The sequence below is a fragment of the Octodon degus genome, unplaced genomic scaffold (genome assembly GCF_000260255.1).
Source record: "Octodon degus isolate 3935 unplaced genomic scaffold, OctDeg1.0 scaffold00178, whole genome shotgun sequence".
Lineage (NCBI taxonomy): Eukaryota > Metazoa > Chordata > Mammalia > Rodentia > Octodontidae > Octodon > Octodon degus.
The window spans coordinates 2,693,210-2,713,868 of NW_004524754.1; the positions used below are offsets into that span (position 1 = coordinate 2,693,210).

The following is a 20,659-nucleotide window of genomic DNA, read 5'->3' on the forward strand; positions in this document are numbered from 1 at the left end:
GGAACAGGACATGCCTTCAGCAAGGGTCACATGATAGGTGGCAGAGTGTTTGTGTTTTGGGGAGAAGAGCTTTTGCTTTGTTCTCTGGAGGTCACAGGTGCCTCTTGCCCCACAGTGACCTCTGGCTTCTTGTGAGTGTCTGCTATGGGAGGCAGCTGGATGGCGTCAGTGATGCATGGGAGAGACGCCTGCTGGGCCCTGGGATCCAGCGTGTGCATGGTGGCCCCCTCCATCCTGTTTACTGTAGTATCTTTGCTGGTCTCACCTGCCAATGAGAGGAGACCAAAGGGATAAGCGTTCCATACAGACCAATGTGTATTCTCACTTCCCATTAAGCTGCAAGCCACTTTGTGGGCATTACGCTTGTAATGATGTAAAAGCAGCTCATGAAAGTACGTTTTACATGCCAGGAAGCATTCTAAGCATTCTGCATTTACTAACTTACTTGCTGCTTTCTGAAACCTTACAGAATAAGCATTCTTTCTCATAAGCAAATTGCCCAAGGGCCCATCCCTGGTATGATCTGGCCAGAATTTAATCTCAGATAACTTGACTCTCGTGTCCTGTGCTATGGTATACTGCATTTTTTTTTTTTTTTGATACAGGGTTTCACTATGCAGTTTGGCCTCATAGTGATCCTCCTGTCTCAGCCTCCCCAGGACTGGGGTTACAGGCATGTGCCACCACATGTGGTTTTGGGGTCAGCTCAGGCTCCAGGGTTGGCATTGCATGCAGTACCAGGGATTGTATCTGGGGACTTGTGCTTGCCAGGCAGGTGCTAAGACCACTGAGCTATTTCTCCAGCCCCGGTACACTGCATATTAAAGATTTCTGTAATGCCAGTCTTCCATTAACAATGACTCTACAGGTAATTACAGGGCACAAAGGAGGGGACTCAGCGAGTAAGTGGGGAGGGAGGTGAAAGGGCAGAGAGTACAGGAGAAAGTGGAAAGTCCTAATGACAAGGGTCAAAAGCAAGAGTCCAGATAAAGCCAAATGTCCTAAAAGAAGATCATCTCTAAAATAAGAAATGGCAGGCCAGTCATGGTTAATTTCAAAGTAATCGTCAAAATCCTCCAGAAGTATCTGCTCCCAGGACTATGGCAAGAGGACTGGTTGGCTGAGGAATGTACCTTTTTTACTTTTGGTAGGATGATGATGTTCTTGAACCTTGTTTTTGCCTGGCTCAGAAGGAAAACAGAAACTAGATTTCCTCAAGGTCTGGGGCCTAGGCCATGGTTTGAGACTCCGTACATCATGAATCCAGGCATGCTTGAGGGCCTGATCAGGGGTCATGCGAAGAGAAGGTTCCCATCTGCACACCAACAGAACCCAGAATGGGTTATTATTCTACTTTCCCTTTTAACATTATAGTGCTTTTTTAATCCAATGAAGGTATTTTTCATTTAAGTGACGTCGTATCTCTAAGACACCATACAACATACAATATTAAAGTAGCTGGAAACTACTATTGAAATAATCTTAGAAAATTTGTGTAATGATTGAGGCATATATTCAAATCTAAGTTTTGCTAGAAACCCTAGAAAGAAACATTATTTTAAAAAAGCAACCGATAGTATTTAAGATTTGGTAAGAAGATAACAATAAATTCCCAAACTATGGGACTTGGGCCACCAAATTTATCACAAAATTATAGAATTTGAATATACTGCATTAAGTTTTGTAAGGGAATTGGATATAATTCAGGCAAAACTTCTAACACAATAGCAGAATGCATTTGATAGAACTCCCAACATAGAATCATCCTACATCATCAATATTTTGACAAGGCTAACATATTCAACAATTCCAATCTTGAAAATTTAGATTCTTGAAAAGCTCTTTTTTATTTTTTATTGAACCAATATTGACCACAGAAAATTTTACTAGGTCTTTATTCTATTCACTAGTCCCATACAAAATAAAATGACTAATGCTTTTTTTAAATGTTGGTATTCCAACTATCTAAAAGTGCTTACATCACTACTATCGATCATATGATATGGTTTCTACAATGTGCAATCTGGCCATCTTCTTTGACCTTTTTTTTGTGGAACCAGGGATTGAACTCAGACTTTTGCACTTGCCAGGGAAGCGCTTATTCTACTGAGCCATCTCCCCGGCCCCTGGCCATCTTCTAAGACAAGAAATTCAATCTGTAATTCATGCTGAGAATAGCTCCCAACTTCAGGGAGATGGTATAAGCATTCTAGACTCACCAAGCCCACAAATAACTCAAGGTCGCAGTTCTTTGTCAAATGCACTGCTGTTAAACTATATCTCTCTTCTGGACTTCTAGAGTTAGCCTATATAGGATTGTACATTTGCTCCTATTAGATTCACTATTAGTTTTAGTCTCTCATACAAATTATTTGCTCATTAGCAATATATGGATTAGGTAACAGGCTCCATCAGCCTCTTACAAGTTGTAAGCTATCAGTTCTTTGTACTAAAAGAGACTATGATTTTTTTGGTGTTGAACTGTGTTCTGGGTGGTTGGGTTTCCAGATACTCCCCTAACTTGTTGGTCAGTTTCTATCATTGCTAAAACACCTTCATTCTGTAGCCCCTTTAAGTATCCTTCTTTATCTGTATTATGCAGATAAGTAAGCCTCCCATAGGAATCTTTTCAATAGTATCTGATGCTTTACCCTCTGAGTTGGTGCCCAAACTTCATAATACATGAATGCCAAAGTAGTATTTTGCTTAATTACTCTGTCTGACTGGAAGAATGAGAGAATGCAAAGACGTAGTCTTCTAAAAATCTAAATACTTACAGGATCCTACAAGTACCCTAAGAGCAGCCCATTTTGTAGAAAAGGAAACTGAGACCCAGTGAGAGAAACTGATTTACTATCTACTGATCTAAGCTAATCTACTTGTACTCAGTGGAGACAGACTTGCAAAACCTCTTTAACAGTAAAATAAAAGTAAAACAATGGCCAACTTTTTCCTGACACCTAAACTAAACATTGCTGGGTGCTTTGTGTGCTGATTTCTTTCTTTGTATGACTTGATCTGTAGCACCAGATTCAAAATAAACATGCAGACGGTAAGATGCTGTGTGTAATAAGTGGTTTAGTGCTCATCCTTTTCCTAGTTCCCTAATGCAAGACAACTGAAACACAAAATCCTAGCGGGATGGGGAGGAGCCTAGGAGCCAATGTGTGTTGGATATGAAGCATGCAGGCCCCCTTAAAGTGGTTGCTTTGGTTCACAAAAAAGAAGTCATTAGGACTTGCCTACAGTCTTGCTGCCCTGCAGCTGAAGGACAAGAAGACAACAAACTCTATGCACACATTGTATAATCCATGGCAAATCAACCTCTCTGAGCTGAGCCACCATTTCTGTAAAGTAGCAGATCATCTTCCTGACCATTAAGACAGTAGGAGAGAGAGCACTGTGATGTGGAAGCCACTTGAGGGACGGACGTTAAAGCTCTACCTTTAGTATTACAGACACTCCTTGTTTAATGACTGAAATGGGCCCTTGCAACTAGGGCATTAATTGAATTGGTTGCTAAATGAGGGGTTGTGTATAGTATATACATTTCAATATTCAGAACAAAGAAATGGTCAAAGCAAACTCCAAATGAATGATTTGGGTTTTATTTGCATAACTCTTACATGCATAATTATAACAGAACACATAGCTACAATATTGTACTGCACAGCACAATTAGCCAAAATTATAGTACTGTAAAGTGTACTATGCAAATGAGACATTGAGGCTTTATGAATGAGATGTATAGCACGGTACAAAAAAGACAGGTTTTAGGTCTGAACAATTCTTAAATGAGGAATATCTGTTATTTTTATAATACTTTCCCAGACTTACACTTACACTAGCAAGTGTGTGAAAATCTACTACTTAGCTGGAAATCCAGAGGCAATAATACCCAACACACTCACACCAAACACCTTCTGAGGAAGTCCAGGAAGTTGGAGTCACAGGTTTTCAGCACCATCGTAAGATCCTTGGAATCCGGGTATCTTTTCTTCCCCCGCTTGTTGGTTATATTTTTAGGGAAACCTTTGGAATCTTAGAAATAGAACACGCTGATTTAGTTCCAGGTGTAAATATTCACTGGTCTCATCACATCTGTCTGCTCAACCGTGCTGCTTCCGGAAGTGATCTTTGCAGCTCTCTTGTACTCTACTCCCTCTGCCCACCGCTCCTGCCCATCTCCTCAGGCACATACACACCCAGGGACTCAGCCTTAAAATAGCTGCCTGCAAATTAGCAGGGGAGCCCTACTGACACTAAAATCAGGTTTTCCTATTATTTCTGTTCCCCACATCAGTTTAAATGGTTTAATAGTAAACAACAGAAGCATAAAATGATAGAGATGATGATGATGATGAAAAACAAATTTAAATATACAAAATGGTTCAGGACAAAAAGTATATTATCCTTTCCTAGATTATCTATGCTGTTGTTGCTTTCTCACTAACCCAAAAAAAATGATTATTTGGGACACTGAGAAGGTATTTTACAAAGATATTTTTGGAAAAACTTTCAGAGTTCATGCACAAGCCATACAAGCAAACTAACCTCATCTTTAGCATCACCAAATTTTGCCTGAGCAAATTCTACTGATTATGTCCTACTAATCGGTTTTGAAACTGTTGCATTGCTATTTGTTTCTCAATAAAATTAATTTAAAAAAAATAAATTCTGCTGATTAAACTCCTTGCCAAATGTAGAATTTGTTAGCCCTAAAATGAAGCCCTGAAGAGAGTTCCAAGGGTGTTTTGTTCAGTGCTTTCAGGCTAAGACCATTTATTCTCACATTCAGATTCTTGTACACAACCGCTTATGCTCATGCCTTGTAAGTGTGCACTTAAATGGGCAATGTGGACACACGTGCACAAAGTTTACACATTGAACTGAGTTCTTAAAGAATTTAGTGAAGTTCACAAAAGACACATTTAGGTGCAGAATGAAGTTCTGCTATTAACTTTTGTAATCACTGTAATTTGCAGGGCCCACAAAAGACATCTATTTTTACTAATGAGCATCTACATGAGAAGTACTGGCTCAGGGGAATTGTGCAAGGCATGTAAACTCATAAACATCCCATTTCCCTTAAGATAGTAGCACCGATGCCCCCACCTGGTTGGAATCAAGCTCACAATCCTACAAATAGCATAACTCCAGAAGTTGTCTTTATGTGATTATTTTTCTTCTGCAAGTTTTTCTCACCCCTCTGGCCTTCCCTATATCTCATTATTCCCTCCATCTCCTTGTCACCCAGGGCACCTACGTAGTGTATCTTGTTACTGTTGAGGCAGCCTTACTGTATGCTTCTAATTAGAAATATTAACAAGTAGTGCTGAGGCCAAAAGCTAGTAGTGCTGCTGGCCAAAAGCTAGGAAGAGTCCAGAACTGAAGTGCTGCAGTGTTTCCCAGACTCAGCTTGTCATGAGAGCTACAAGAAACTGTTAGTAACAACATATAATCCTGGGTCTCACTTCTAACCAATAATATCATAGGTTATAGAAGAGTATCATGGAAATTGGTATTTCCTGAGTGTTCAATGATTATTATAATAAAATAGCTTGAGAAACAATGAAAGTGATGCAGCTTTCAGCAAAATCCTTTCATAGGCAGGAAATATTGAATGTGAACTCCAAAACCACATCACCATCCTAAAATTTAGCACTGATGGTAGAAATCAAGTACTCTGTGAAGTGGGCATGTGTATGTCTTTTGTATCTTCCCATCAAATGAATGGCCGGGGAGATGGCTCAGTAGAATAAGTGCTTGCCTGGCAAGCACAAAGCTCTGAGTTCAATCTCTGGTTCTGTCAAAAAAAGAAAAGAAAAAAAAAAAGAACTATATTCCCTTCCCACAGTGCCAACTTCAATGCTACCTCATGAGATCAGTGTCAAAGGGTTAGAATGTGGATTTTCCTCCAAACTCTTTGCTTACCAGGAGGGAGCAGCAATATCCACATTTCATTTCCACTAAACCTTTCAAAGCCCAAAATGCTTAATATTATAAGAATTTGTGAAGGGGCTGGGGAGACGGCTCAGTAGAATAAGCGCTTCCCTGGCAAGTGCAAAGGCCTGAGTTCAATCCCTGGTTCCACAAAAAAAAAAAAAAAAGAATTTGTGTGGAAAAGCCTTTAAAATCCAAAGACTAATTCCACTGTGCATGTATACATTATACATTAAACTAAGGAGTCAGCCAGAGGCTCTGCACAACCTGAAGAAAGGTAAGGGTACAGGCGCTAGTCTAAAAGAGCCAAGATATTTCCCTGGTCAGTGCCAAGGGCCTACAACTTTGGTAAGGCTCAAAGTTATAACTTTTTACCAAAAGATAGAGAAGATGATGGCATAGCCTGGTATGGTTGAACCAGTGCATTCTGGGCAGCATGACCAAAATCCTTTTGTCCTATTGGATTCCTCATAGGAATGTTTTAACCTCTCTATGGCCAGGGCCAGTTGTGGGAAGTTGTGCAATTGAACTGCCCATTCTAAGGCTATTCTCAGTTTAAAATAAGAGTGGACTAGGAATACGGGAACTGCAGTCTCAATGATGATCAGAAATGTCATTTCAGGTGGCAGAGAGTCCCTATGTATGGATTTCATCTCTCTGTATCTGGCTCTGTTTCCACTTGGACAAAACCTTTAGGCCACTATGGATTTTTCTACTTGGTAATCCCTTAGCTTCTTGTGAAAGCTCTTCTAAAAGAGCTTAGGTCTGAATCTTACTTAAAATGATGCATAAGGTACTTAGAAGCCCTGCCTTGTTATTCCATCTGTCTATCTTGTACAGATAACTCACACCAAAAGACAGAGCATTACAGAATCCAGAGATTGGGAATTGTGATGAGGCAGGTATTGTGCAGCTGTGGATGAGGCTGAATCCTGGCAATTAGATGACCATTCATAATTTACCAGCAGCAACATATTTACAGCAAAGTTATTTGAAAATCTTTGCCCATCCATTTTATACCAGAGCTGCAATAAGCCTGGAACATTAAGAGTCTGGGGATTAGGAGAAAGTTAATAGCAATAAAGAAAAATGTTTCATTAAGACAAAATACAACTATGGTGCATGATGCAAAAATGCAAGCTGTTTAGGGAGATGACAAAAACTTTAGTGAGAGAGTACAGTTACAGTCGTTTGAGGTTCCATTATTTGATAATAGCCTTTATGAGGGGGAACCTGTCAATCTCTTGCTGCTGTGAACCTGTACTGCCTGACCCCATTCCTGCCAGGACTTCCCCCACCTCGTCTTCATCACACTATTTGGTACTACTCATTACAGTTTAAGCTTCTCTACACAGCTTTCTTTTTGGCATGAAGCTGAGAAAAAGAAAAATCACAGAGTTCTGGGTGTGGGAGGCATCTTCAAGACCTGAGACACCTCACTAGACACAAGAAGAGACCCAGGGACTTACCAAAGAATATCTGTCTCCTGGACGCCGTCTGGATAAAGCGGGCTGGTGGCAGGCCCAGCACCTTCAACAAGTACAATGAGGTTGGTTCACTCTTTTTGGAGTCATAAAGTCAAAGGCTGTTAAGAGCAAGGTAGGATTTTGGCCAAACTCTGCCTTTCTAGTGAAGGACCCAGGAACCCATGTCAGTGGACAGCAGACTCAAAGCCTATGTCATTCAACTCCTGATCCAGGATATTTCAGCACCCTAAGATTGCATGGTGGCTATATATATATATATATATATATATATATATATATATATATATATATATATCTTTAAGCTTTTTTATGACAAGAAAAATTAAAGTTTGTTGAAACTAACCATTAATGTTTAATTATTTGACAAATTTTGCACACCTATGTCTATTAATCTGAACAAGAGATTTGACAATGAAAATACATAACTATTATTGAAATTTTATTCTTATTTTGAAACTCTGTACCATTTGTACTGTCACTTGTTACTCTGTTTTTGTCTTTGTTTCTGCTATTTGGTTTTATTCTTTAAAATAAAATCTTAAAAAATTGAGCAAAAAGATTGATTACAAGCATGGTGGGCCATATTATTCTATTTTATTTATTTTGAGACAGGGACTTGCTATGTAGTTCAGTCTGGCCTTGAACCAACGATGGAGCCCAGGGTGGCCTTGAACTCTTGGCAATCCTCCTTCCTCAGCCTCCTGAGTGATGGGACTACAGGCATGTGCTACCATGCACAACTGCCATGTTATTCTAAACAGGAATACACACTCTCAACAGGAGGCAGATCTGTCAGAACAGGCTGATTACATTGAATTAAGAATGACATCACAATGCAGCACACAAAGGAGGGGAGGGTAAGGAGACAAAAGTCACCAAAGGCATCGGACCCTTACAAGACAAATTTATTCTTGGAAAGAAAAGTGTAGATCTTGTTGATCACTTTTCTGTACTGCATTTTTGTAGGGGCTCACAGAGATGGAGAAACTACTGGTGTTACCTGTAGCCCTTGACCCCAGCTAGAATCCATCCATGAGCCTGCCCCTGCTCCACAGCTCCACTGAAGCCAAGAGGAAGCCAAGTTGGTCTTAGGACTGTGGAAAACTCAACACATACCCTCTTCTCCTTGGTATCAAAAGCAGGACTGGTTGGTTCAAAGATTCTTCACAAAGTCATCTGCTGTCAAGCTTAGAAGCCATCTGTCTGACTCACTCACTTTCCAGTCCAGAGTAGGGAAGTGATTTGCAGAGAGACAGAATTGAAGCTGCAGCTCAGGTTCACCCACTCTAGACCAGTTCTCACTTCACCACAGCTACCATTTCTAGCCATTTCTAGCTAAATGATTTTAATACCATCTCAGATTCCATGAAAGAATTGCCTATATACATTTAATAATTGTCAAGGGATGTCTTACTCTATCTTCGAGACAATCTAGAAAATATTTAACATACACACATAACAGAGATCTTTATTCAGAATCAAAATATTTTTGTTTTACGAAGATATTTGTTAGGATTTCTTTAGAAAATCCTAAAATGTGTAATTTCCAAATTTTAAAAAAGATTATTACACTTTTTGTTTAATTTAGTTCCATAACAAGACCTTTAGTTAAAGGAGTTCTATATAAGGTAAATAGTCATGTGCTGAGTTTTGGAAATGCCTGTGGTTGTGAGAGTCTCCCCAGAAGGTTAAAACTGAAAAGTTAGTGACTTAACAGCATGAATTTTTTAGATCAGACAATTTCCAATTATTTATTTTCAACACATTGTGATCAAATTGTCAGAGGACAGGCTGATAAAAATAATCTCTGGTGACAGAGCACCATTTGGTTATTGCTTGGAACTCCAAAGGAGTCACAGGATGAGGCCACAGAGCAGGGCAGACGTCCTGCCTCTCCTGGACTCGCGTCTGCTTGCAGGTCAGTGTCAAGGGTGGTGCGGACGCTGAGCTTGTGCATCCTAGCACAGATACACGCTAACAGGTACAGAAGTCAGCTGGGAAAAGGGAAAGTGGCACTCCGGTTGTTAAAGAAGTGTGTGCTCAAAACTTCACATTGTATGGTTAATAATGGTCTGTATCTGTGTCCTGCTAGCTCTGTTTTAATGGTCTCATCAGGACAAAAGCTGATACCCATGGAGCTTACGGTAATAAGAAAAAATTCAAGTTACAGCAATTGATAAAAGAGTTCAAAATAAAGCTATATTAAGAGGGCTGGCCAAATAGCTCAGCGGATTAAAGCTCCTGCAAGCAGCCACGGCTGGGATTCGACCCCCCCACCCTGGGGCACACTGAGGCCGCAACTGAGACTGGGCGTGGTGGCACACCTGTAATCCCAGCTCTTGGGAGGCTGTAAACAGGTGGATTACTATGAGTCTGATCTAGTAGTGAGACCCTGAATACCCTATAAACCCCTAAAATACAAAAATAAATAAATAAATATAAAACTATATTAAGTTAGGATTAATTCTATGAAGGAAGGATAATAGAAAAAGGCTCATGCAAGGAGAAGAAAGAACAAAGTAAAAAGTACAGTGGTAAAGGACTTACTGTATAGTTTTGGATGTAAATTTTGGTAGGTGTCAAGTCACTGCTTTTTAATTTTTGGGACATATAGGGCTCAAATAACAATTTTGTTTTAATTTTTTATTTTATTATTATTATTTTTTATTTATTTATTTTTTATTTTTTATTTTTTATTTTTTTTTTGCAGAACCAGGGATTGAGCTAAGGCCCTTGCACTTGCCAGGCAAGTGCTTATTCTATTGACCTATCTCCCCGCCTCCAATTTTGTTTTAAAATGTTACGATTAACTGTAAGGGAAAATCCCATCCTTTGGAACTATTTAAATTTATGATAAAAATGTTGGTTCTCAACTCAACAATGTATAAATGGTACATCATCTCAGAGATACTTTTAGGGAACATACAACCAAAGGAAAAAACAACAGCAAGCAGGCTATTGCCCTTGCTGAGATCGACACAGTCAGGGACAGAGGGCCAAAGCCATGGGGGTCAGCTCCCCGAGCCGGCGGCGGCGGCCCGCTTACCTCCATGATGCATGCCAGCTGCTCCACCTCGTTCTCCCCAGGGAAGAGAGGGCAGCCGGTGTACAGCTCGGCCATGATGCAGCCCAGACTCCACATGTCAATGGCCATGTTGTAGGGGTGGCCCAGGATCACCTCCGGGGATCGGTAGAACCGGCTCTGGATGTAGGTGTACACTGTTGGGCAAAGCGCAAGGCCTCGCGTGGGCAAGCCCTCTCCCTCCACGTGGCTCTGGAGACCGATGTGGCAGCTAAGGGGGGCTCACAGCCTACCTCTCCACCCTCCCTTCTTAGCGCACAGCTTTGCAGAGAGTGCCAAGTGCTGAGAGCCTGCCAGCACTAAGCCATGTCACCCCACAATCTCATCAAACCCTCTCACAAACTGACACAGTGGGCATGTTACCATCCTGTGGTATTCAGTGTGAGCATCAAGGTAGGTATGGTTCCTGGGAGACAAGTTTAAAGCAGCCAACATAAAACTAATATAAATTTGGTTTTCAAAACCACTAACTTGGCTTCAGGGAGACAGTTTCTGAGAGCACCGCAGTTCAGCAAGGGAGGAGGCATGGCAGATTCAGAAGGAGATGCAAAGCATGTAATTTAAATTTAATGTGTATGTAATACATCATGCACATTTACTGGATAGCAAGGTACGGAAACAAACCCTTCACAAAATCTCAGCAGACAATAGCATAGGAAGCCTAGATTTTATGGAGGAGGAGCCTGAGCCTGAGAAGTAAGACATTTGATTATTTCCATATAACTTTGATTTGTACTTACCTGGAGAAGAGGTCCTATAATAATTTTTCTGTTGTTTTAATAGGTTGCAGTAAGGATATAATTATTTAATAACTCAAAAGAAAATAAAGATATTTCCATGAAGACATATACATTCCTCTTGTTCCAAATGTACCAAAGACTACTTTGCAAAGTACACAGAGTATTGTAAAACAAGAATTTACAGGCACCAACATAGTGCAAAACACATGACAGGTGTTACTGACTCCAAGCACAGCTTTCCATCCTTATAACAGTCCTACAGAAAAGTTACTATTATTGTCTCCACTGTAAAGGTGGCAAAGAAAGACCTAGAAGAAATCACTGAATGCTTAAATTTTTATAAATTCATTATAGTAAAAGACACAATGCCATTAGTCATCTCCAAAATCCTCCCCCTCACTTCAAACAACTTCTCCCACTGTCCTTGTCACTTTCTGAAGCAGTTTAGGGATTCATCTTCTTTGTCTTGGTTTGTGTGTCCTGTCCCACTCAAAATGCTGACCTTTTGAGGTCATTCTGACTTTGAGGAAGAGCAGAGTCACATGGAGCAGATCCAGTGAACAAGGGGATAAGGACACAGCACAAGGTTTTTATGTCACAGAAAGCGGCACAAACAATTGATCAATGAGGAATGATCTTTACATTTTTTAAATGTAGTACGAGAAAGGACACATTGCCTTTAATCCCCTTAAAGTACAGTGATACCTTGATCATAGACCAACATCAATGTGTTCCAAATTCATGTATGAACAATACAAAGTTTGAGAAATGAACATATTTTTCCCACAAGAAATAAGGGAAAACCAGATATTGGTTCTAATGTCCCAAAATTACACTTACAAACTCATTTTCTCTCATGGTTCTCACAGTGCTCTCTTAGCTTGACTGCTGGTATCATAATCTTCTTTGGGGCCTAATGGCTACCTACAATATTTTGTGCAAATAAAAAAGCACAGTGAAGACTGTTTTCACCATTTATACATTTTCTGGACAAGAGTGGCGCTTAGCCCAAAGCATCTCCCCTTTGGGTCTGTGGTGAGATGCAACAGATGTGACTCGGTCTCAGCCCATACAGGTTTTCTCAAGTTGGATTTGCAATTTAGCTATCGAGCAAAGTTAGGAACATAACTTTTTTTTTAAGCTTTCCAGTGAGTGGTGGAAAGTTTGAGCTCAGAGTTGTTCAGTAGTTGAGGTATCACTACTCCTCCCTTGCTTCAAACACATCTATCGTTCTCAGCAATATATCTTTTACTGTAATGATCTTTTAAAAATCTAAACATTCAGCTCAAAGGAGTGAAGCATGTTGTTAAAAATCATGACAGCAATGGTGATGGCAGAGCCCAGGCTAGAACCCAGGGAGCCTTGTGTGTAAAGGGAGAAAAATCACAATAAAACCCACACAAAGGGATTGGCACAGGCCTACCTTTCTGGTGTTCATAACAGCTTGATCCAAAGTCAATAACTTTAACAGAGACTTGGCCCTTTTGGTATAGTACTATATTTTCCTAGAGAAAAAAAATGGAAGTCAAGTCTACCAAAATTAATTTTGCTGCAGGATTTCTATTTTCCTCAGTGCTCACCAAACTATAGGGCCCAGTTCCAATTGCAGCACAGCCTAGGGTTGTCTTCTCACAGTTTCTCCACACCCTGGTGTCCTCTGGCTTCCCATCACCTCCTGGTCTGCATCTTACCAATATCACATCCCATGCACTGGCCTTAGGACACATGTAAGGTCCATGTCCTACCAGAGGGAACCCCATCTTGAGAAAGAGCTTTGCCCCTGGGTGAAAGGAGCACCAGGAATTCCTCCTCAGATATGGTGACTTACAGAGGGGTGGCTGAAAACTGCAGTGAATGTTTAGACTTTTACATTTTTTTAGTCATTACAGTAAAAGATAAATTGTCAAGAATGATACATGTATTTGAAGCAAGGGGGAGTATTTTAAGGGGCATTCATAGCAATGTGTTTTTCCCTAAAATACATTTTTAAAGTTTAAACACTACATGTTACATCATTCCTCACTGATCGAATGTTTCTGGCAGTTTTAGTAAAATAAAAGCCTTTGCTAGGTCCTCATTCCCTCACTCACTGGATTTTGCCCCATGTGACTTCTGCTCCCCTTCAAAATCAAAATGACTGTGGAAGGTGTTTTGAGTGGATTCGGGACACCAAGGCAGCCAGGATTGCACCAGGCATCTGTGCCAGCGTTCTCGGCTCTGCAGTGCTTCTTCACCGCATACTGTGTGTCTTTCCCATATTGTCTGTGCAAGTTTCGTAGATTGTGGGCTCTTTATTTTCTTTTTTGATACCTAGTGCCGAAGGCCATTGACTGAGTTTGTTTGAAGGCCCAGCTGACATGGCTGTGGTAGTGTGGGAGCCGAGGAAGGCAATGATTTGGTCAGAGGCTGTGATTCTACCTGACTGGGGAAACCTGAAAGCTGGGTGCTTCAGCGGCATCTCAAAGGAGAAGGCAGAGCTTCTGGGCTCTTCTCTCAGTATGATGTGTGGCTGAGATTGGAGGATTAAAGTCCCAATTGCTTTCCTAGGACCTCAGGCCATGCACATGGATCATGTGACACCCAACACATCTAGGTACTCCCCTAGACATGTGAGCAGCAGACCTAGTGGGAGGCCTTTGGACCACAGGCAGAGAAAGTGCAAATGCTGCCCACAGTGCCTCTGCTAGACAGTGTGTTAGCACAAGAGGCTGCTCTTCTAATGTGGCTTTTACCAAACACAAGGCTACTTCCCTAGACAGGAGTCTCCTTAAGTGTCTCGATCTTACATGTCCCCTAAGGCCAATGGAATGAAGTGGAGTGCCTCAAAGGGGACACTGGGGCCTGGGCCCTGCCTCCTACTCTCTCATCTCCCACTTGCCATGAAGAGAGCAGCATCTCTCCACCATGTGCTCCCACTACAAGGGGCTGCATGACCAACATCACGGGACAGCTGATGATGGGCCAAAACCTCGCAGCCTTTCCTGCTACTGACCTACTTATCTCTGAGGTTTTGTCCCAGGGTTGGGAAGCTGACTGACACACCTTCCTATCCCCCACCTCATAGGCAAGAAAGAGCTCTACAGAAGGGATGGATGTGATGACCAGGCTGAGCTCATCCATACCATGAAGCCCACAATAACAATTCCCTGTCTCTGGAATCCATCCTCCTAGCTGTGTGCATCAAGGGGACACACATATTCAGTCTACTTGATCTATGTCCCAAGGAAATCTGTTATCTGATATTGTGGGCCTGAAGTGGTTTGTGAATTTCTTGGTGGGCAGCAGTCCCCTAAGCCCAAACACATGGGTATGGTCATCCTTTGGAGGTACCAGCTGAGGACTGGGAGTGTAGGTGTAGAGTATACAGCAGCACACCCCCACCATCCTTTTGAGGGCCAGCCATGAGAATCTGTGTAAGCATTGTGACAATCTTTAATTACAAAAAATCCCAAACTTTAATCTGTGAGTTACAGTTTTTAAGGACTAATTTTTTAAAAAATAATTTTGGGGTTAGAAAGATGCATGTAAGGAAAAGTTAAGGCTATTTACAGATCTGTGAATGTCTGGCTGTTACTGGAGCCAGATGCTTACACTGCATCCCTAGCTACCTCTCTGCTCACATTTGCAATCGGCTCACTTAACCAAACATTTCTGTATTGTCTTCTATTGCCAAGTACCATGTGAGGTCTTGGGACCTAGTAGAGAAAAGCTGTGGTTCCTGACCTTGCAGGAACTTAGAGTTCAGAGGGAACACAGATAGAGAAGCAATTCTTACACAAATTTGGTGCAACAAAGGACAGTGATAGCAGAGCAATTCAGGAAGGTCCTGTCCGCTGAAGTACAAGAAGTGTCTTGGGGCATGCTGTGCTCCGGAAGCAACTAGGGTAGAAGGTCTTTACGGAGGGTTTGAATACAGTCATCTGCCCCTGTGGTGGACGTCTCTGCAGGACACATAAGGAGTCCTCCTGGGGAGGACTCTGAAGGGCTACAGAGCAAGATACACTTCTAACAGCATATCTTGATCTTCGGCCACACAGCCCTCCCACAGGACAATCCCCAGAACTCCCATCCCGGCTGCTTCAATTACACCCCATCTTTCTTGGTCTCTCTTAGACTCTCTGTACTCACAAAGCCTGTAAACAGGAGCCTTGGCTCCCCCGTGCCAGTCATGCTGGCTGTCCTAGGAACTCCTAGGGACAGGTGGAAACATGCTTTCTGAGTAGCATAGAGGTTATACTCACAGGCTTGAGGTCACAGTGAATGATTTTCTCTACATAAAGCATTTGCAAGCACTTCAAAACACAGAGGGTGAAGCGGCGAACCAGCGACAGACTGAAGCCTTGGAAGCTGTTATTCTTCATCAACTCATACAAGTTGATTCTGGGAAAGACAGAGAAAATGTGATACATATTGGTATAAAAGATATGCTCGGAAAAAAAAATGCTCGGCATGACCCTGCAAACAGCTACATGCCGTCTGGTTTCCCTCTATTAGTAGGTATATCTCAGACTTAGAGGCAGGGCTTTTGTGTCTTATAAACTTGGCCCTCTTACTCACTCACTCACTCACTCACTCACTCACTCACTCACTCGCAGTAGGCCCAAGATAAAGTCCAACCATGCTGGCCTCTTAGACAATGTTACATGGCCACTTAAATATTTGGGCAACATGTAGGTTGAGATTGGACCAAACTTCTACAGTAGTCCTATTTCTTCAGGCCTTTGGGAAGAATCCAGGAAGCCTCCTAGTTGATCAAGCACACTCCTAGCCAGGCCTAAAAAGCCTGTCTAGGGACTTCCAGCTCCTGGTAAACAAGAGAACAAGAAAGTTTGCAGGTAAGAGCCAAAGCAAAGGAGGGAGCTCCTGCTCTATCGAAGGGATATGTTTGGGGAGATAGCTCAGTAGAATAAGTGCTTGCCTGGCAAGCAGAGTCCTGAGTTCAATCCCCAGTACTAAAATAAATAAATAACATTTTAAAAAAGGGATATGTTGTTACTTAGTTCCATCTACCAGTGGCCTTGCAGGAACAAAGGCTGGCTCTTTAATTGTTTATAGTGGCAGAAGCCTGTAATATCACATAAAATAAAAGGATGCTCTATCCCATGAAACTGCAGGCTTATAGATCTTGGAAACTAATGCCTCCATAGGAGCTGTGTGAGACAGGAAGAGGAGGGCAGCAGTCTCTGGCTGGTGACTTCTAATTTCCCTTTTCCCTCTCTAGGATTACCTAATGCTGACAGTATGTTTATTATTTATTTACTTAGGTTTTTTTTGGGGGGGTCTTTTTGAGACAGGGTCTCACTATGCAGTTCAGGCAGGCTTTGAGCTCACTTTTTAGCTCAAGCAGATCTCAAACTCACAACAATCCTCCTGCCTCAGCCTCCTGAGTACTGGGATTACAGGTGTGCGACACCAGGCCGGGCCACTGGCAGTGTTTAGAAAGCCATTTGCTCTTGAGGGCTGAGATGGAGATGTGAGCCCTGGCTTTGGCTCTGTCTGATGTGTGGCCCTAGGCAACACCCCCGCTTTGTGGAGCTTAGGATTCCCCCCCCACACACACACACACTGCCTCACCAAGCATTATCAAGTACAGTGATGTCCTAACTGGGCACTGTGACTAACGGCACAGACGGGCAGCATGGGATGTTTGTTTTGCAGACTAGAAAATAATTCACCTGTGCATCCTGCAGAGAAGGCCACATTTGTGATCACCAGCGATGGCGGTGAGTATGGCCACTCTCTTCCCATCTCAGGTCAGGTGATCCTAGAGCTTCACCCTTACCACTATGCCATGTGAGCACCACGGTGTTAGTGCAGTGCATCTGGTCACCCTGCACCTCCGCGAGCTTACCCTGAACCTCCGCCCACGAGCTCACCCTGCTTATTCCCTTCAAGTAAGATAAATGCATGCACTGGACAGAGTTCTCAGAAGGGAAAGTAGTCAAATAAGCATGCTGTTCTGTTTTAGAAGCCTTTTTAACTCAAGCCCTCAGGCAGGCAACACCAACCTATTGGTCATCATTTTGCCCTCATAAAATATCAGCTTTTGTCCTTATTTATTCAAAATTAAAGCTCCTTTTCCATGCTGGGCAATGCTACCTGTTCCTTTTAGGCTGTAGTCTCTGTCCAGGAATCCAGTGTGTGGGGAACATGGTAACAAAGCAAAATCCTATCATGATCCAGTATAGCTCCTGGTACTCAGGACCAGGGAGGCCCAGCATGAGTTTGCTGGTAGGTGAAAGGCTTCCTGAGGGGTGGCTGAGATGGCAGCTTTTGATCCCAGTCTCCCTGTCATGGAACTTCTTGGTAACTGAGTAGCTGCTACACCCACTCTAATCATGAAATATTATTGTTTGGCCTCAAAGTTTCTCTTCTGTCATCTGAGCAACCTTTCAAACACAGTGAATTAAAAAGTAAAATCAGCTGACCCCAAGAGTTCGAAGGTGATGCAGAGGTGATTGCGGAAGTAGAAAAAGTCCTTCATGTGTACCACGTTGTAGGTGTTGTCCTTGTCCTTCTTTCTCAGAGCTTCTAGGATCTTCAGCTCCATCAGGGCCTGGTGGTGAAATCTGCAGTGATGGGGGAGTGGCAGAGAGGGTGGGGAACGGGGACACATCTCTGGCAATTAGCCTGTTTCCTCAGTCCATCCCCACAGCCCCAACAAGAATGCCTAGGGTGGCAGAAAGCACTAAACTCCATGAGCTGCCTTCCCCTTTGCCCCTTCATGCCATAAAACAGGTAGGGAAAGAAAGAGGAAAAGGGAAAATAACAGGAAGAATCAGAGCTGGTAGGTGAAAGGCTTCTGTATTAGAAGCCTTTTTAACTCAAGCCCTCATGGAACTTCTTGGTAACTGAGGAGCTGCTACACCCACTCTAATCATGAAATATTATTGTTTGGCCTCAAAGTTTCTCTTCTGTCATCTGAGCAACCTTTCAAACACAGTGAATTAAAAAGTAAAATCAGCTGACCCCAAGAGTTCGAAGGTGATGCAGAGGTGATTGCGGAAGTAGAAAAAGTTGGTACTCCAGAGCAGGGCACCCCTCTAACGCTGCCTGTGTCACCCATCCAGCCAAACCTTTTTTTGTTCCTGATGATTTTCAGGGCCACCAACTCATTGTTCTTGTGATCCAAGCACTTGGCCACCTGTCCAAAGGACCCTTTTCCGATCATCTCCAGAACTTCATAGCGGTAGGCAATGTGGTCATGCAGGACCTGCAGAGGCCAGGCTGGCAGTAAGAAGAACAGCCGCAGGCTCTTGGGCTTCTCTGAGCTTGGGGCCCCGGGTCCCCAATCTCAGCTCCTGGGTCCCCCCTGGAGACTTTTCTGAACTCCCGCCCTCATCTCACTGCCACTGCAACAGTCAGGTTGTTGCCTGGTTGCTGCCACCAGGTGGCGCCAGGAACAGTCTTGCAGGCTCAATTTGTGTCAAGCAATAGTACGAACGCTAGATGGCCCTTGGACATTTGGGTTCTAGTAACAGTCTTCTGGTCTGCTGCATGTTTTAGAACTTGTGAATAAGAAGGTTGGACAAAACTGAATGTCCCTTTCATTCTGGAAGTTCTGTGATTCTTCAAGCTGAGCACTGTTCCCTCTTAATCCTCTCTCAGACAGAGGCTTTATGCCTGTTTGGATTCTTCCTCGTCAGACCTGGTGCTTACCTGGACTTATCTAGATTTAACCTTTTTCTTGCATTACTAGCACAGAACTTAGTAAAAGCAACATTTTCTAAAAGCCATAATCATCCGTGTTTCTCCATAAGCTGGAAACCAGGTGGGCAAGCAGTTCAACAAAGCCATGGGAAATTTTCCATTAAAGCTCGTGGCTAGGTGGCTTCCAACAAGCCACTTACCCGCTTTGAGCTGCAGTACCTTGTCTGTAAAGACGAGATGACATTCTGGATAAGGAGACCTCTAATGTCCTCAAGCTCTGTGAGTCTCTGATTTCTATGTTACACTCAGGAGGCTGGGGAAGGTGAGGAATGGGTGTTTACGTGCAAGTCTCCAAGATGTGTCCTTTGTGAGTGGGAGGGGGAGGGTGTTTGGGATCTTTTCATAGAACAAGAATCAAAACTGTTAATCTGAGCATGAACATCATTGATATATGGAAATGGGTGGCCTACTTCTAAACTAGGAGAACAGGACACAGTCCGCACCCATGTGGCTGTGAAGGCACATGAGTGTTTTCCTAGCATTTGAACTTATCTTCTTCATACCAATGTGGTATCATTGCTTACATGCCAACTTTTATGGTAATGGTGGCCACTCAAGAGCAAGGGCCACACTGTACTTATTTATGATGGTTCCCACTATACTTTCAGAGCCTACCAAATGCCTAACCATGAGGGGGCTCAAAAAGTAGGTATAAAATTAACATTTATTGAGAAAATAAATAAAAGAATGTAGCTCACCCCAAAGAGAATGTAGTTAAATTGCTTGTTTATGTTCATTATGCATTTGTGTGTGCACTGGAATGAAATGGAGGAAGAGTTGGAGATTACAGAGAGCACACATGATCCCCGTCTTCCAACCACACATACAGCCATGTCGGATTTGAGACTTTGGAATACAGCACCAGTGAACTCACTTACGGCAGGACTGACATCTTTAGGGAATTTCCCAGACTCTAGGCTCTGGCAGGGCAGAGGCTGAGAGGGAGCTGGGAGGGAAGGGTTGGGAATATCTGGCTGAACTGGAAGTAAGGTTTATATTGAACGCTATTAACCAAGAGCCCACTGGCTTGCGCGCGTGCATGTCGCCTTTTCTGAAGTGGAGACCCAGCACTTGTACTGGATTCCCAAATGGATACTTGATGCAAAACTGCTGAGAATCTGGGCTCCAGGTGGAGGTTGCATGACAAAAATTTCATCCTTGCTTCCCAAAGTGAGGTCTAAGGTCCATAACTCTCAGGTCCAACCCAGACATGCTGGATAAGAACCTGCATCTTAGCAAGTCCTCCAACCATTTGTGTGTATAGTGATGATTGAGAAACTCAGCCTTGCATCCTATGAGAAAATCTAGCTTTTCTATGAGGCCATCTCATTTTCTGTTCTAGAAACAAGCTGTGATGCAATGTCCATAACAGGAAACTCTAGAAAGCTCATATCATGGTAAACTAACAGCACTCATCCAGACACCCTCAGAAGTAGGGATTACTGCCTAGTTTTACCCTTCAGCCTGAAAAATGCACTTCCCTGGCAACCCCATCCACCCAGTTGGAAGAGGAGAGAGGGGTGTTGGGATCAAATTTTGGAAAATGGAATGAAGTACAACAGGGCTATGCACTCACAATGACAGTGATAAAAATTCCTGTTTATGTGGGAGAAACAACAGTCTGAGATATAAAAGCATCCACATTTGGGATTGTACAGAAGGAATAAGAAAGAGGCCTAGGGAGACTGCATCTTCCT

The 20,659-nt window shown here is 42.6% G+C and overlaps 1 protein-coding gene across 1 annotated transcript in view; it reads right to left on the reverse strand.

Annotated features, from left to right (window-relative positions):
- Nucleotides 1-26: 26 nt before the first annotated feature.
- The window catches only part of Dyrk4 (dual specificity tyrosine phosphorylation regulated kinase 4), a 31,431-nt gene continuing 10,798 nt past the window's right edge, over nucleotides 27-20,659 (reverse strand). The window contains exons 6-14 of the mRNA XM_023703737.1: nucleotides 18,329-18,465; nucleotides 17,681-17,821; nucleotides 15,494-15,632; nucleotides 12,676-12,757; nucleotides 10,477-10,649; nucleotides 7,413-7,473; nucleotides 3,912-4,041; nucleotides 1,134-1,315; nucleotides 27-265 (exon numbers count right to left, since the gene is read on the reverse strand). Coding sequence (XP_023559505.1) covers nucleotides 27-265; nucleotides 1,134-1,315; nucleotides 3,912-4,041; nucleotides 7,413-7,473; nucleotides 10,477-10,649; nucleotides 12,676-12,757; nucleotides 15,494-15,632; nucleotides 17,681-17,821; nucleotides 18,329-18,465 — 1,284 coding nt within the window. The remainder of the gene's footprint in view (nucleotides 266-1,133; nucleotides 1,316-3,911; nucleotides 4,042-7,412; nucleotides 7,474-10,476; nucleotides 10,650-12,675; nucleotides 12,758-15,493; nucleotides 15,633-17,680; nucleotides 17,822-18,328; nucleotides 18,466-20,659) is intronic.